The 17,489-nt window shown below is 45.8% G+C and overlaps 1 protein-coding gene across 4 annotated transcripts; it reads right to left on the bottom strand.

Moving 5' to 3' along the window:
• Positions 1-7,481: 7,481 nt before the first annotated feature.
• On the bottom strand, positions 7,482-16,972 carry ZNF623 (zinc finger protein 623). 4 transcript variants are annotated; one of them, XM_058565077.1, is made up of 2 exons: positions 16,887-16,972; positions 7,482-9,078 (listed from the first exon to the last, which is right to left on the bottom strand). In XM_058565077.1, exon 2 carries the CDS (start codon positions 8,979-8,981, stop codon positions 7,491-7,493), a length of 1,491 nt encoding a protein of 496 aa, XP_058421060.1. In that variant the 5' UTR covers positions 8,982-9,078; positions 16,887-16,972; the 3' UTR covers positions 7,482-7,490. The 4 variants fall into 4 exon arrangements, with proteins under 4 accessions (XP_058421060.1, XP_058421062.1, XP_058421064.1 ...); XM_058565079.1 differs by lacking the exon at positions 16,887-16,972 and adding an exon at positions 16,682-16,853; XM_058565081.1 differs by lacking the exon at positions 16,887-16,972 and adding an exon at positions 16,320-16,672.
• Positions 16,973-17,489: the final 517 nt, after the last annotated feature.

Below are 17,489 nucleotides of genomic sequence, written 5' to 3'. Positions count from 1 at the left end.
TCCATTCTGTGGGTTGCCTTTTTACTCTGATAGTGCCCTTTGGTACACAAAAAAAATTTTAATTCTGATGAAGTCTCACATCTATTTTTGCTTTTGTTGCCTGTGCTTTTGGTGTCATATTCAAGAAATCATTGCCAAATCTAATGTCATGAAGCTTTTCCCTTATGTTTTCTCCAAGGAGTTTTATAGTTTTACCTTTTAAGTTTAGGTCTTTGATCCATTTTGAGTTAATTTTGTATATGGTGTTAGGTAAGGGTCCAACGTCATTCTTTTGCATGTGGATATCTGGTTTTCCCAGCACTATTTGTTGAAAAGACTGTCTTTTCTCCATTGAATGGCCTTGGCACCATCGTTGAAAATCATCTGACTATATACGCAAGGGTTTATTTCTGGGCTCTCCATTCTATTCCGTTGGTCTGACTTTATGCCAGTACCGGTGGAAGGTGGAGACACCTGGCCCCAACAAATCAAGTCCATACATACTGTTTGATTCCATTTATATAACTCTTGAAATGACAAAATTATAGAAATGGAGAAAACAGATTAATGGTTGCCAGTTGAGAAGAAGGGGTTGGGGGCAGAAGGGAAGCAGGTGAGGCTGTGGCTATAAAAGGGTAACATGAGAGACCTTGGTGGTAAGGGAATGTTCTGTGTCTTGATGAGATCAATGTCAGTCTCCTGGTTGTGATGTACTTCAGTATTGTAGATGCTGCCATTGGGGGAGACGGAGTACACAGAACACAGGAACTCTCTGTATTACAAGTGAATGGGAATCTACAATTATCTCAAAAAGTTTAATTAAAAATGAGAGTGTGCCTCTGGAGGCTGCCTGGACTACTTAAATCAGGCTGGGCTCCAGTGGGGCCCACCCTGGGGCCTGTTAGAGCTCCCCAGGTGATGCTGAACCATAACCAGGGCTGATACCATTGCTCCTGGGGCCTCCACCTGGTTCCCTCCGCACAGGGCACAGCTGTGGCTAGCCCAGTACTTGCCAAAGGTCAGGGAGCCAGGGAGACCGAGTCGGCCGTGTGAACTCCTAAAGACCAAGTGAGTGGGAGGGAGGGATGCCCAGGAGGGACTGCACTGTCCATGGAGGGGGCGTGGACCCCACACAGAAGGTCCAGCAGACCCTGTTCTCCTTCCTTTGGTGAAGGGACGGCCCAGTGGTCTGGTGCAGCAGGAGACCTCTTAGCCTGAGTCTGGATTGGATGTCCCTGCACCTAGGGTTTGTGGATGCCCTGTGTCACACCCCTCTTGCCTCACTTTGGACTGTGCCTTGATCTGGCCTCCTCTGGCCTCCTCTGGCCACCCTAGCACCACAGACCACAGCATGCACCTGCCACATATGGCACCCGGAGCACTCCCCACACACTCACCCCTGCAACACCAGCCCTGCCCACCACCACTCAGAAAGTGTCATGGAAAAGATCCCAAGTCTGATGAAAATTATAAACCCACAAATCCAAAATCAATAAACAAGCAGGATAAAAACAAAGAAAACCATAGCAAGGTACATCATAACCAAATGGCTGAAAGCCAGTGACAAAACCTTAAAAGCACCTAGAGGAGAAAAAAACACATTATATACAGGAGAACAAAGACAGGAATGACAGCCAAGTTTTCATCAGAAAGACAGTGGGTAACATCTTCAAGGTAATGAAAGAAAAAAACTCAGTGTAAAATTCTATATCCAGCAAAGGTATCCTTCAAAAGATGAAGGCAAAATAAAGACGTTTTCAGAAGACAAAAGGTGAGAGAACTTGTCCTTGGCAGACCTGCAATAAAATAAATGAAAAAGGACATTGTTCCAGTTGCAGGATACAAGATATAAACCTAGACCAGAAATAGTAAATATGTGGGTAAATATAAAAGTCTCCTTCTTCTAATTTTTAAATTTCATTACAAGATAATTGTTGAAAGTAAAAATAGCAATTATTGTGTGGCAGTTGGAACATATTTGGCAGTTAAACATATGACAAGAGTAGCACAAAGGAGTGGCAGGGGAAGTAAAGGAATATTGTAAATTTCTGACATTGTGTGTGAAAACAGACTTTGACAGTTAAAGACAGACGTTGTAAAACAGAGGAACGAACAAACTAAACAAATAGGTGCAGCAAATAAGAAAACAGAGAAGATAAAATGGAGCACTAAAAACTCACCCCCAAAAAAGGCAGGAAAATGGGGACAAAGGACACATGGGACACAGAAAACAAGCAGCAGGATAGGAGATTTCAGGTCAGCCTTATCACTATTAAATGTAAACAGACTAAGCTCTCCAGTTAAAAGGCAGTTTATCAGACTGGATAAAAAAAGCAAGCCCAGGGGCCAGCCTGGTGGCATACTGGTTGAGTCTAGGTGCTCTGCATCAGTGGGTTTGTGGGTTTGGATCCCTACACACTGCTCGTCAAGCCATGCTGTGGTGGCATCCCACATGCAGAATGGAGGAAGACTGGCACAGACATTAGCTCAGCAACAATCTTCCTCACCAAAAAAAAAAAAAAAAAAAAAAACCAATTATAAACCTTTTACAAGAAATACACTTTAAATAACTGACATACAGAGATTAAAAGAAAAAGAAAAATTATACCACGGAAACACTAATTATAAACCTATAATGGCTATATTAATATTGGACAAAGTAGATTTCAAGTTTTAAAAAAACACCAGAGATAAAGATACTTTTAAATGACAAAAATGCCATCAAGAAAACATAAGAAATCTAAATGTTTATGCACCCAAAAACAGAGCTGCAAAATACATAAATAGAAGGTGACAAACTGAAGGAGGAATAGACAAATACACTAAATATATGTTCTAACTGGCACAAAATTATAATTGGTGAATTCAACAGTTCTCTCTCAGTACTAGAGAGAAAAGTAGAAGGAAAATCAGTAAAGATATAGAAAACATGAGCAAGCCTGTCAGACAACTGGTCTTGACTGATGTGGACAGAACACTAACAGCCACACAGCAGCAGAATGCATGTGCCTTTCAAGGGCAAGCAGAGCATTCACACCAAGATAAACCATCATCGGGCCCACAAAACCAACCTCACATTCAAAAGAATTGACAACGTACAGAGTGTGTTCTCTGACCATAATGGAACTAAATGAGAAATCAGTAATAAAAATATATCTGAAAAATGCCCCAAGTAATTGGAATTTAAACAACAGACTTCTACACAAGTCATGGTCAAAGAAGAAATCACAAGAGAAATGAGAAGATACTTTTTACTGAATTATAATGAAAACATAACATGTCAAAACTTATGAAATGCAGCTAAAGCAGTGTTTAGAGAAAAACTGTTGGCTTTAAATGTTTGTATCAGAAAAGAAGAAAGGTCTAAAATAAATGACCTAAGCTTCCACTTTAATAAGCTAGAAAAGGAAAGGGAAAGTTAGCTCCAAGTAGAAGGAAAGAAATAAAATGATTCTATTTCAATGAAATGGAAAACAAACAATAGAGAAAATCAAAGAAAACAAAAGCTGCTTCTTTGAACGACCAATGACGACAGTAATTCTCCAGCTGCACAGATCAGAAAGACGGAGGGAAGACACGATCAGCAATACCAGGAAGAAAAGAGGGGACATCATTTAAGATATGATTAACTAAAATAGGATGCAAAATAAAATTAACAACTTTATGCCAATAACTAAATATATTAGATGAAACAAGTAATTCCTTGAAACATACAAGTTACCAAAATTGGCACAAGAAAAAATAGAAAAATCTCATATCTACTATAGAAATTGAATTTGCAGTTTTCCTACAAAGAAATTCCCAGGATTTCACTGGTGAAATCTATCAAACATTTAAGGAAGAAATAATAATAATAAATTAATATTATACTATTAATATTTATTATTACACAACTTCAGAAAATAGATGTAGGTAGAATAAATCATGACTCTGAAAACATTACCCTGATGACAAAACAAAACAAGAATGTCTTCTCACCACTTCTAATAAAAAGTATACAAGACTCCCTAGTCAGTGCGATAAAACAAGAAAAAGGACCAAGTCTATATAAATTGGAAAGGAAGAAGTAAAATTCCTTTTTTGCAGATAACATGATTATCTACATAGAAAATGCTCAAGAGTCTAGAAAAAATCTACTGGAACTAATAAGTGAATTCATGTAGGTTGTGAGATAAAAGGTCAACATACAAAAATCAAATGTATTTCTACACACCAGCAATAAAAATTGGAAAATAGCTTTTTAAAAACCTAGACAGACCTCAAAAAGCATAGACTATAAACATTTCTGGTAAATTAGACTTAATAATGATTTTCTTTAATCTGACCTTCAAAAAACACCATTAAGAAAATGAAAAGGCAAGCCAAAGACTAAAAGCAAGTATTCATGATAAATATATATTTGGAAAGAGACTTTCATCTAGAATATAGAAAAGACTCTTGCAAGTCAATAACAAGAAGACAAACCACCCAATTTAAAAATGGGCAAAAGATGTGACTAGACACATCAAAAAAGATAATACAGAAAGGCAACATGCACATGAAAAGATGCTCAATGTCATAATCCAGCAGGCAAATACAAATCAGAAGCACAAAGAGACATCGTTATACATCACTAGAATGGATTAAATTTTAGAAGAGTGACAATACTAAGTGCTGACAAGGACGCAGAACAATAGAACCTTGACACACTGTGGCAGGAGTGTAAAATGGTACAACCACCATCGAGAACTTCTTGGCAATTTATTATAAAGCTAAAAATGTACTTATAACCCAGCAATTAAATTCCCAGGTATTTACCCAAGAAAAATAAAGAGGCATGTCCAAATAAATACTGTTACACAAATGCTCGTAGCAGTTTTATTCACAAGAGCCAAAACTGGAAACCCAAATTTCCATCAACAGATGAATGAATAACAAATGATGGCTAATCTATACAATGAAATACTACTCAGCAGAGAGCGAGCTACTGAAACACATAACTACTTGGTTGACTCTTTAAAACATGCCAAAGAGAAAGAAGCAGACACACGAGAGAACATACTACATGAACCCATTGATATGAAGACCTGGAACAAGCAAAGCTCATCTACACGGATGGAAGGTTGTTACTCGGGGATGTGGTGGAACTAATGGGGAAAGGGCAAAAGGGAACATTTTGGGGTAACAGAAATATTTTCCTTGATTGTGATGGTGGTTACACGTGTATGGATTTGTCAAAACTCTGTACACTTAAGATAGGTGTTTTACTGTATGGAAATTGGACCTCAACAAAGTTGATTAAAATGGCCTGGTAATATCTGCTTCTGTGCCATTTGAAACATCTCTAGTAATGGTGAGTTTTCCAGAAGATGGAGTACTGTATGCTGTTTTTAAATTATTTACCCCCTCAAGGCTTCTAGGGTTGCTGGAATTTGTTAAAAACTCAAAACATGCCCTCATGGGCAAAAAATTGTTTTATATTGTTTGCAAACTGGTTGTTTTGGTTAATGTTCAGATAAAAGAAATTCAGAGGCAACAATAGTTTTGCTAGACAGTGATCACTGTGTAATCACTGCCTGCTTTTGAACCGCCCTGCCTAAGAGAAATTGGTCATGCCTCCATTTCTGCACGGCTTCCCTCTTCCAGATCATTCTTTCTTCTCTTCTCTAGCTGACAAATGTCCACTTTTCTCTGTAGACCAGTTCAAATGTCAACTCTTTCGTGAAGCCTTCCCAGACCCTCCATGACAAATCAGTCACCTCCTTACCTATGCTCCTACACAACCGGGAACACGCTTCCATTTCAACACTTCACTCTGTGCACCGTGATCTTTCTGTCTTCCCCATCAGATTTTGGACAACTTCAGAAGGGTTGGTGTCTTACTCATCTCTGTTCTCCCATTATTTACCACTGGTCCTTATAGGTATCAATACATTTTCAAATAAATGACAAAATCAAGGGAGAGCAGGGAAAATAACCAGATTGTTGAGTTCAATCATGGAACTGCTAAGACAAAAAAGTTGTGTAGTGCCCTGGAGTTGTGTGCCCCTTGAGTGAATTAGAAAAATACACAGACAACTAAGTGTAGACACTGCTCTCCAAAAGCAAGTGGACAGTCATGGGTGAGCTCTAAAGGCAATAAATATGAGGGGTGCTAGTCTTATACTGGCTATTGCCTGCAACTTCTGAGTACAAGCAGAAGACATCAACAGGGCTAAGAGAAGAGATATTTCCAGTAGACCAGTAAATTATACTGATTACACAAAACAAAAATACAAAAATTTTAAAAATAGCAATATAGAAAGGACAAAGCAAGAGAGTTGCCAATTACACAGATTTGGGGTGTGCTTTTTATTGCACTGCGTCAGACGCCAGGGACACATAATCAGATAATGATCGCTGTCCTTAAGGAATTAACAGTGTAACAATGAAAGAGAGTATATAAAAACATAACTGATCAAAGTTTTAAGTGCAGTAACAGGTGAGCACTAGCAGCAGCAGCACAGAGGGATAGCTGGCTGAGTCTGGCATGATGCCTGAGATGGGTCCTGACTGGTGATGAGGACTTAGCCAGGTAAAGAGAGGACAAAGGTATGCAGCAGGCAGAGCTGGGTAAGTGGGCACATGAGGCAGTGAGTGCTGTGGCAGGGCCAACTAGATAGCAGGGAGCTAAGTGGTGGGGGACAAGGCTCCAGGAAGCAGAAGGCCTTTGGATGCAGGGCAGGGAGCTTGGAATTTACGCTAAGGACAACAGGGAACCAATCTGTGGTTTTAAATAAGAAACTGTCGTTCTCCAACGTGCCTTTTTGATCAAAATTTGCTACAGAAAATTCTTTTAAGTAGTAAGGTTAGTTACAGGCATACCTCATTCTATTGCACTTCACTTTACTGTGTCACAGATACCGTGTTTTCTACAAGACCCTCCACCAACTAAAATATTATGACTCACTGAAGGCTCAGATGATGGTTAGCATTTTTTAGCAATATTTTCTAATTTAAGGTATGTACATTGTTTTTTTTAGACATAACGCACACCTAATAGACTACAGTATAGTGTAAACGTAACTTTTATATGCACTGGGAAACCAAAAAATTTGTGTGACTTGCTTTATTGCAATTTGCTTTATTGCAGTGGTCTGGAATGGAACCTGCAATATCTCTGAGGTACACCTGTACGCAGTTCTGCTTTAAAAGGGATTTAACTCAGGGGTGCAGTTCTGCTTTAAAAGGGATTTAACTCAGGGGTGAATTGTAATTGTGCAATAAAATATAGAAACCTTGAGACCTAGCTCCTCCCCCCACATTGTTCCAGCTCAGAGTCAGGTGTCCAGTCTTGTAGCTCTCCTGAGCATACGTGTTCCTAGCTGAGGAGGGCAGCAGTCCAGCACTGCTGCAAAGTGGTAGGTGGTAGCCCACTCCTAAAGCGGCCCCACCTGTGACTTCAGGAAATGCTGACATATCCAAAGCCACATGAATTAGGACTCATGCCACTCACTTCCAAACATCACTCATTGAGTTGGAAAATAATCAATTCATAAGTTATCTGTATGTTCTCCCTGACCTACAGACTTCTCACCCAAATGTATGGGGTTCTTACTCAAGGGAAGTCCCTCTTGGTGAATACCTTGATTATTTTTAAAGTTTGGGGTTGAGTTGAAATCTTTCCCATACTGACTACATTCATAGAGTTTCTCTTCAGCATGAATTTTCTGGTGTTGAAGGAAGTTCGACCTCTGAATAAAGCCTTTCCCACAATAACTACATACATAGGGCTTTTCTCCAGTATGAATAATCTGATGCAGAAGCAGCTTGGAGCTCTGAATGAAAGCTTTCCCACAGTCTTTACATTCAAAGGGCCTGTCCCCAGTGTGGATCTTCTGATGTTCCGTGAGATGCGCTTTCTGGAGAAAGGCTTTCCCACATTCCTTACATTCATATACCCTCTCCCCAGTGTGGATTTTCTGGTGTCGAATAAGGTATGAACTCAGAAAGAAAGCTTTCCCACATTCATTACATTCATAGAGTTTCTCTCCAGTGTGAATTCTCTGATGCTGAGTAAAGTTTGATGTCTGGCTGAAACGCTTTCCACACTCATTGCATACATAAGGCCTTTCTCCAGTATGGATTCTCTGATGCTGAATAAGCTTTGAACTCCGAATAAAGGCTTTTCCACATTCGTTACATTCAAAGGGCCTCTCTCCAGTGTGAATTCTCTGATGTTCGATGAGGTCTGAGCGATGACGGAAGGCCTTCCCACATTCCTTACACTCATACTGTTTCACTTCTGTGTGGATCTGATAATGTCGAATAAGGCTTGAGCTCCTGATGAAGGATTTTCCACATTCATTACATTCATAGGGTCTTTCTCCTGTGTGAATTCTCTGATGTCGAATAAGTAGTGAGCTCTGACTGAAGCCTTTCCCACACTCTTTGCATTCAAAAGGTCTCTCTCGGGTATGAACTCGCTGGTGTCGAATCAGGTCTGAGCTGTGACAGAATGTTTTCCCGCACTGCGCACATTTGAATGGCTTTTCCCCTGCATGTGCACTCTGATGCTCAGTAAGATCTGCATAGTGAATGAAATCTTTCCCACACACGTTACACACATAGAGTCTCTCTCCAGTGTGAACTCTCTGATGCTCAGCAAGGTGGGAGCTCTGGCTGAAGCCTCTCCCACATTGATCACATTTGTAAAGTTTCTCCCCAGTATGAGAAATCTGATGTCCAATTAGGTCCGAATTAAATGGGAAGCTTTTGCCACAAGTCTCACATGGGTGGGCCTCCCCTTCTACAAGCTCTCTTTCAAGTATGAGTAGGTTAGAGCTCAGAACTGGGCCTCCGCCTGATATACTGCCTGCCTGGGCTGCCTCTCTTGTTTGGATCTTCCAATGGGTAACTGTCACCTGCTTGAAACCTCCCTGCTGGGAGGGGGAGCTCTGCAGGCTCTGCCCTTCTGGGTTTCCCAACAGCACCCCTAGTCTGAGTTCAGGGCACCCCCTAGACTCAGAGGTGGGGGGCTCCATCACTGTGAGTGTTTCTGACACTGTCTTATGCAGATTTCCATCCTCAGAAATTCAGGCTCCACAGTCACCTTCTTGTCACCAGTTCCTATGTCATCATCTGAAATAAAAGAGCATAAGATCATCATTCCCCTTCACTAAAAGAAAGGAATCTGCTGGAATAGATGAGGATAAAACACATATCCAAGGAATGGGAGAGAGGAAACTGTTCCCTCTGCCTACACTCCTGGCCAGCATCCTGCCGCCACAGGGCTCTCCCCTACCCCAAACCAGCCTCTCCCACTTGGGAAGGCTCCTTGGGGGCACCGTCTCTAACATCCAACTCCAGGGGACAGACCGGCCTGGTGGCAGATGGGTAGGGATATGGCTTGGACTCCAAAGCTCAAGACATATTTCCAAAGAAACACCAATTTATCCATCTTATCACCTCTTCATTGCCCTTCATCCCTTCACTGTCCTCCCTTCCCTCCTTACCCAGCCGAGACCCCATGGCCTACGGGATTGTATTCATTGTAGATTGTATTTTATAATCATTCTCCTGCATATTAATTCTAATGCCCCTGCCCTTTGCTTCCTCTATCATACTTGCATAGGAAAACCTCAACTCAGGTTGCATTCAGTTTGTTTCCTGATCCGTGCTGGCATCCATGCTGACTGAGCTCTCTACAGTTATAACCCCTGCCTAACAGGGCCCTGAGAGCTGCCAGCAGTTTCTACACTCCCCTAGCTCTCCTACAAGACCATCTCCTGCTTCTTCCTCTTCTCAAGTGTCCAACACTCCCTCCTCCCTCTCAGCTGATAACCTTGCTTATTATTTCAATGAGAAAATAGAAGCAACAAGAGGATAATGTCCACTTCCTCCCATATTTACCAACTACCTGTGCCTGTACCTACACCATGCCCTCCCTCATTACATGGGTTAAATTGTCCTTTATCCAATTTAAACACCTCCACTTGTGCACTAAAGCCACCCCTCTCGTCTACTCAGTGACACCAAGCCTGCCCTGCAGGAATCTACAGCTGGAATGTTCACAGCAGCACTATTCACAACCACCAAAATATCCATCAACAGAGGAATGGATAAATTGAGGAGTACTCCTACAAGGGAATAATATATAGCAATGAAAAAGAACTGCCACACACAAGCACAGATGAATCTCACAGACGTACTGTTGAGCAAAAGAAGCCAGGCACAACAGAGTTCATATTGGATTCCATTCATATGAAGTTCAAAAACAGACAAAACCAATCCATGGTGGGAGAATCGAGACACTGATGATCTCGAAGGGAGAAGATAATGACTGGCAGGGGGACAGGGGTTTGGGGGTTCTAGTGATCTACACGGTGGTCTGCATTCCACAGGTGTGTTTACCTTGGAAAAGCTTGTTCAATCAGTGGTTATTTAACCTTACACAGTTACTGGGGTGCTGTGCCCAGCTCCCTTCTTCAGAGTGATGCCCTCCCTCCAGCTCTGGAATTCTCACACTAGGAACTGCCTTCAGGCAGGAATCCGCCTCACCCAAGGTCATGCCCTCTCCCAGGGAAGGCCCACTCTTAGTTATCCATTGCTGGATAACAATTTACCACAAACTTAGCAGCAGAAAACAGCACACATCTGTCATCTCACACTGCTGCAGTCCAGTATGACTGGGACCCCCGTTCAGGGTCACTCAGGGTGTCAGCCAGCTCTGGGAAAACCTGTTTCCAAACTCATTCAGATTGTTGGCAGAAATCAGTTCCCTGCTGGCTGTTAGCTAGAGGCTGCTTTCACTCCTAAGGGCCACCTACATCTTCCAGCAGAAATAGCTCAAAGAAGCCCTCTCTGACTTCTTTTCTGCGACCAGCTGCAGCAAATCCTGCTTTCCAAGGGCTTGAACGCTTAAGTCAGCCCACCTGGACAATCTCCCCACCTTACATCAGCTGACCCGGGACCTTAATCACATAGGCAAAATCCCTCCACGGCAGCTGGGAGGAGTTGCCGGGATCTTGGAGGACCATCTCACAACTCCACCTCCCACACCCCAGCCAGTGCTGGCCAATCAGGGAAGCCAAGTGCCCTGGCCTCCACGGGGGGGCAACTCTGAAGCGTCATCCCAGCTACAGGGCTCCAAGGGGGTCAGCCGCAGCCTCAGTTCCGACTCCATTGCCCAATCCTACCTTCCCCACAGGTGTGTGTCACATAGGATCTCTCCTCAGCTGACTCCACTTCCAGGGAGCGCCATCCAAGACAACCCCACACGATCACTTCTCGCCCCCAATCTGCAGTGGTGGGAAGCACACTGATTGCTGTGCAGCGCCACAGAGGAACACCCTCCAAAACCCATTTCCAGCGTGGCCGCCAAGGACAGGGAGGCACCTGTGAGAGCAGAGCCGGGGGCGGAGGGGCACAGCCTAGGGAGCAGCAGCGGTGCCACCAGGTCACCCATGGCCTACAGCCACCCCACGCCATCCTTTCCACACGGCTTTCCCTTTTATACGAGCTACAAATTGCATAAAGTGCACACATCCTGATGAACTTCTCAGGTACCCCTGTGTGACCACCACCCCGGTCAACAGAGAACATTTCTGTCACCTGAAAGGCTCCCACTCCGAGAGGAACCATCTCTCTTACTGTGAGTCCTGCCTGTTTTGAGTTTCATTTAATTGAAATCACATAGCATGTTCTCTTACGTGTCTGCTTTCTATTCTACGCGTACCCGTTTTTACCGAAATGTAATTCACATACCATAAAACTCACCATTTTAAAATGCCCAACTCAGTGTTTTTAGACTATTCCTAAAGTTGTAGAACCATCACCACTAATTCCAGACCATTTTCATCACCCCAAAAAGATGTGTCTGCTTACACTCACATTACGCCTGTGAAAGTCGTCTGTGTGGCACGTTACAGCAGGTCATTCTTCACTGACGTACAGCATTCTGCTGTATAAATATATCACAATTTATCTTTCCACTTCTCTCTTGGGAACACCTGAGCTGTTGGTAATTCGGGGCTAGTATGAAGAGAGCCGCTGTAAGCATCCTTGTACTTGTCCTGGTAGATGGAGGTCTTCATTTCCGCTGGGTCAGGGGTCCTAGGACTGTTTTGCTTTAGTGGCCACCAGTTCAGAACACCTTTGCAAAGTCCACTGGGAACCGCTGTGGACCAGTGACTGCTGTGGGTCTGGGTTCTTCCCCACCTGAATGGGCATGTATGCAGTCACCCTGCTCTTTTGCTGGGTGCTGGAGACAGTATCAGGGAGGCCGGGACTTGTCTGAGTCTAGAATGTGACTGTGTGAAGCTGCACTGGCACCTGGTAGAGAGCCACATGCCACCAGAGGGCCTGGCTCTGGGCTGGAGGCAGTAACTGAGTATGGCCCGGTGCGGGACCAAGAATGGCCGAGGGTCAACTGTGGCAGAGAATGAAGACTGCCCAAGATCCCTGCTCCCCTTGAGTGATAGAAACTCCACTCAAAATTTTAGTGGGCACATGACCGCCCAGCAAATGACTCCATTTCCTAGAGTCCCCTGTAGTTAGGTGTGACCCTGTGACAGATCCAGCCAATGAGATGGGAATAGAAGGGAGGCGTGCGAGCCACCTGTTTCCACACGCTCTCTCCCACCCCACGGTGACATGCCCATGACACAGAGCAGCCAGGCTCCCAGAAGACCTCCAGGGGCAGAGCCACCTGTCTGCCTGTGAGATGGAACACGAGAAATCAAGTTTCTTGTTGGAAACACTATCTTTGAATCTCTGTTACAGCAACTTGGACCCATGCTTAAATAACACTAATAGACAACCTGACTATTCAGATGCAATGCTCCCTGTGCTAAGAAACAGAATGCACACACCAGTAACTGAAAGCAAGAATGAGAAGCTGAACACAAGTCTAGGCGAGGCATTTCTATTCCTAGGAGACTTGTGTCCTAATGAGTCTGGCAATACAACTTCCTGCAGCAGTGGCCCACTGCAGGGCGCTTTGTAACACAGCATTTATGACCACCGTCTGGTGGCATTCACTGAGAGTGTTGTTCTAAGTGAAAGGCCCACTAACCTGGTTTAAAAGAAAATCTTTCTCCTGCTTACAAAAATTACTTTTCACTAGTTATCTTTTCAAGGTATAAAGGTAAATTATGCTAGTTGAGAAAAACTTAAAGAAAAATAAAATTACCTTTAACCCTACCACTCAGATTACCCCCACCTCAGATTACCCCCAGTTAACGTTTTTCCTCTGGTCTTTCTTCTGTACCAATATTTTATGAAATCAGGACCATACAACTCAGTCTTATATCCTGTATTACTTTACTTTTATACCTTTTAAATTCTTAGTGATTAAAAACATAAGATATATATTGTAGACAATGAAAATTCCCAACAATTCAACAGATAACTACTCTTAGCTGTTTAGTTCATACACATTCATCTAGACCTTTGCTTAAATACAATTATACATTTACTATGTACACATGATTTTCAAAACTAACACCGGAAGCACATTATACCTATCCATCAGCCACCTTCAGCCATTTACAGTATACCCTGGTGCTCTTCAAGTTCATCCACACAGACGCATCTGGTGCTGTGGACGGCGTCACCATCAGATACTCCCTGAGTCCCACAGCGGGCCAGGCGCCGGGGGGAGCATTCATCCCTCCACCTCTGGAGTCACAAGGAGGGATGTTCCCTGAAGCACCCTGCTACCTTCCAGCCCCTTTCTCCTCCCCAGCGGTGGGATGAGCTAGCAGAATGAGAGGTTTGGGAGAATAACGAGGCACGCAGGGCCCAACATCTTCCACAGGGGTGGGTTCGGTTCTGCTCCTCCCAGCTAGAGTGCTGGCGAACCCCCGAGGAGAGGCTGCAGTAATGCACTGCTGCCCACGAGCCGGCAGGAAAATCTAACCAACGTTCAGCCTGAGGAGCCCAATGTCGCTCCAGCCCAGCCTTGGACCACTAGCAAGGTGACTTGTGCTCCACGTGCCTTACTGGGACAGAACTCAGGAGGGTAGGAGAGGTACTATTCATTAGGGTCCCCGAACCCCAAGCAGACACAGTGCTCACTGGCTGGCACTGTCTCACGCTCTCCTCCAAACCTCATGAGCAGCTGTTACCTCTATTATTTACTCTATTCTGCAGATGAAGAAATGGAAACAGAGAGAAAGTCAATTACCCAAGGTCGCTAAACCACTAAGTGGCAGAGTTAAGGTTCAGATCCAGGTCTGGCTGCTTCCAGTGTCCATTCCCCCATTGTGAAAGATCTTTTTCTTTCCCAAGTGTGACCTGTCACGTTTACAGGTTATTTTGCTTAAATCAGTTCAGTTCAGATTAGTATTATAAAACTAGGCTTATGTTTTAAGCCTCATTATTTTTCTTACTTAAAAAAAGGAGGGGTAGACTGTTGGTTTTTTCTTTTGGAAGTCAGTGATGTCTTCTGATTTTTATGGTGTCTTTTGTTTGTTTGTTTGTTTTTTGGTGAGGAAGATAGGCCCTGAGCTAACATCTGTTGCCAATCTTCCTCTTTCTTTTTGTATGTGGGATGCCACCACAGCATGGTCTGATGAGCGGTGTGTAGGTACAAGCCCAGGATCTGAACCTGTGAACTTCGGGCCACTGAAGCAGAGCATGCCAACTTAAGCACTATGCAACCAGGCCAGTCCCTGATTTTTATGTTTATAAGGACTGTTATACAACCTGAAAACAAGCTTGCATCTGTTTATAAGAATACAGCTTTAAAAACATGTGCAGGCCTCTCAATGATTTTCATGTTTTTTAACTTTAGAGGACGTTTTTAAAATCAAATATATCTTGCTTTGAATAAACATTTACCTAAAAATCAGCAATCTTGTAAGTTTCTGCCTAGCTCCTTTTTATTCTGTGAACTCAAGCACAACTAAATAAATACTTTTTATTTAAAGAAACCTGAATGAAATGAAAAAAAGGAAGTAAAAATATACCAGACTTCTGGTTCCATAACATAGTGGGCTAACATGGTGCACCTTTCTACTATAACATATAGAATTTGCTAGATAAAGTGTAACATGAAATTGTCTAAATACACAGTTGATGTTGAGAGAAATGGGGCAATCCTCAGTGCTGGAAATGAAGTGGGAGCTTAACCTGGGAGTGGGAACCTGTGAGAAGCCCAGAGTGGCTCTGAGGTGGCGAGGGGCCAGTGCCCGACATAGGCACTAGAAGCTGTTTTCACATCCGCACTGGTAAAGCGGTGTCATGGCCATGAACTTGCAGGTTAGCCAGAGTCACTATCTGTTGCTTATGGCCTAAAGAGAGGAAGCAGGAAAGTTTGCCGAGCTTCACCCTTGGGAATAACAAGGAAGAGCAAAGGGGAACCTGAGTGAGACAGAGACTAGGGCTCCCTGAGAATCTGCACCTCTGTGCCTGCCCTGGGGCTGCCACTGTCCTCACCCTGTGCTCCTGCCACCGCAGTGATGAAGGGCCCTGAGCGCCTGGTGGTGCTTGTCTTGTTTTCTTACGTCCTCCTCACAACCATCCTTGAGGTTAAGGGAAGTGACTTGCTGAAGGCCAAACCAGCTGCTAGCTGCCATCTCCCCCTCCCCACACCACCCCATGGCCACTTGGTTTCTGCTCCCAGGGCTTTGCCCAAGGACGCTGACAATCTCCTTTCCTGACAAGTCCAGTGTCCTTTCATCAGTCATCTTCCACGACTCAGAGCAGCACTGGACATGCCTGACAGCTCCTTGAACTGCCTCAGTGGCACTGCCCTCTTCCGGGTCAGCTGCTTCCCTGACCACCCCTTCCATCTCTGGCTCATGAATGTTGTCTGGGCCTTCTCAGCGCTGCCCTCTCTCCCTATCATCCCCAAGACCTTTCCAGGAGAGTCAGGAATCCACCACTGTCATTCCAGAAGCTGGAGTCACGTGCATACACTTGTGGGGGAAAAAAAGAGCAACCCCTCCCCCCATTCCTCTTTGTAGCTCCCATAAGAGGGTGCTGTGGTTATTGCCAGGATTAAGATACTGTTACAACGCTACTTCTATCATAGGGACAAAAGTCCCACCTCTGTTAGATTGGCATCTCTCAGATCCTAGGAGGCAAAAGATACTTATTTCTATCATTCATTGGGACTAGACATCAGGGACAAGATGTGCTGCGGGAGGGTACCGCAGAGTGACTCTGAGCATGAGCTCTACAGACAACTGCCTGAGTTCAGAACCTGCCTCAGCTAACACTCCTGCGAAACCTCAGGCCCCGAAGATCCCGCCACCGTGAGGGGTAAAACGTCGTCCCTGACATCAGCAGACACGACTAGGACTGATAAAGACTTCCAGGGAAAGAAAACCTTGAGAAAAGAGGTAGCACAGCGCAGCCAAACCACCTCTTCCCACCTGGGAATTCTCCTTCAGGCCCAAGGGCTGGAGAAAATCCTGCTCCTCACAGTTCCCCCTCCACCTCGACCCGCAGCAGGGCAGAAGGCGCCGGCTCTGCATCTCCTCCAGCACAAAGAGGCGCAAGGCCCGGCCCGCTTCCCAGCATCCCTTGGAGAGCTCGCTCGGGCTCCGAGGAGAGGAGGCAGGCTCAGAGCACAACAGCAGCACTCCCCGCACCTGTCCCCTACCCAGGCCACCTCGGAGGGGCTAGCAGGCTTAGAACTGCGACACAGACGCTTCCGCTGGGGGCTCTACGGCCTGGTGTGTGACCCCGGGACGCGGGGAAGGAACCAAGGGAGCGAAACCGGGTATCCACTCACATGACGTTCCTCGGGGAGAGAAGCTGTGCGCCACCGGCCGCCTGCAGCCCCGCGGGGGCGGCCACGACGCCTGCGGGAGAGGGGCTCCCCGCGGCCCGGGACACCCGTGCGGGGCAGGCCGCGCTCACAGCCAGCTCGGCGCCACCACACCGCCCACCCAGCGACCCGGCACGCCCTCGCCCGCGGCCCGGAACGCGCCACTCACCGGCGCCCAGCGGCGCGAGAAACCCTGCCTCCCACCCTTCAGGCCAGCCGACAAAGCCCACACTGCCGCCCGCACGCCGCGGCCGGAAGTCGCCGGGAGGCTCCGCCCGGGTGACTTCCGGTGCCGCTCTAGGCGCGCCGGGGCCAGCCGGCCTCTCGGTGGTGCGGACTTCCGGCCGGGCGAGGGCGGTGCGCCCGGCACGCCAGGCTGCTGTCGCGCTTGTGAGTGTGGCTTGTTCCCCAAGAGGAGACGGATACGAGAGGTCAGCTTCCGGGGAGTTCTAAGTGCCGACGTTGAAAACCCGGCGGAGGCCAGCACCGACCGAGGCCGCGCTGTCCCCCGGAGGTTCACCGAGGCGCCCGCGCGTCGTGCCCGAGCCTTGCAGGTCCGCGCCCAGAGCCGCCCCTCAGGGGAGCCGTCGGGAGGGCGCATCGGCCCGCGGAGGACCGAGCCTCACCACGGCAGCGGCCGCGCTCACTGACCGGCTAGAGCCCTGCTGCAGGGGCGGGGCAGGGCCTGGCGTGGAGGGACCCGTGGAGGGCTCTGTCCTCCTTTCCGAACGGTTCCTGGAGGGGCAGGGACGCTGGGAGGCGGTGACGACGG

This window comes from Diceros bicornis, chromosome 21, assembly GCF_020826845.1.
Source record: "Diceros bicornis minor isolate mBicDic1 chromosome 21, mDicBic1.mat.cur, whole genome shotgun sequence".
Lineage (NCBI taxonomy): Eukaryota > Metazoa > Chordata > Mammalia > Perissodactyla > Rhinocerotidae > Diceros > Diceros bicornis.
Note: the sequence above shows the minus strand (reverse complement) of the source record. Positions and strands in the feature narration are given on the sequence as shown.

Coding starts and splice junctions, on each gene's coding strand:
- ZNF623 (XM_058565077.1), bottom strand. CDS start 8,981: ATGGAGCCCCCCACCTCTGAGTCTAGGGGGTGCCCTGAACTCAGACTA.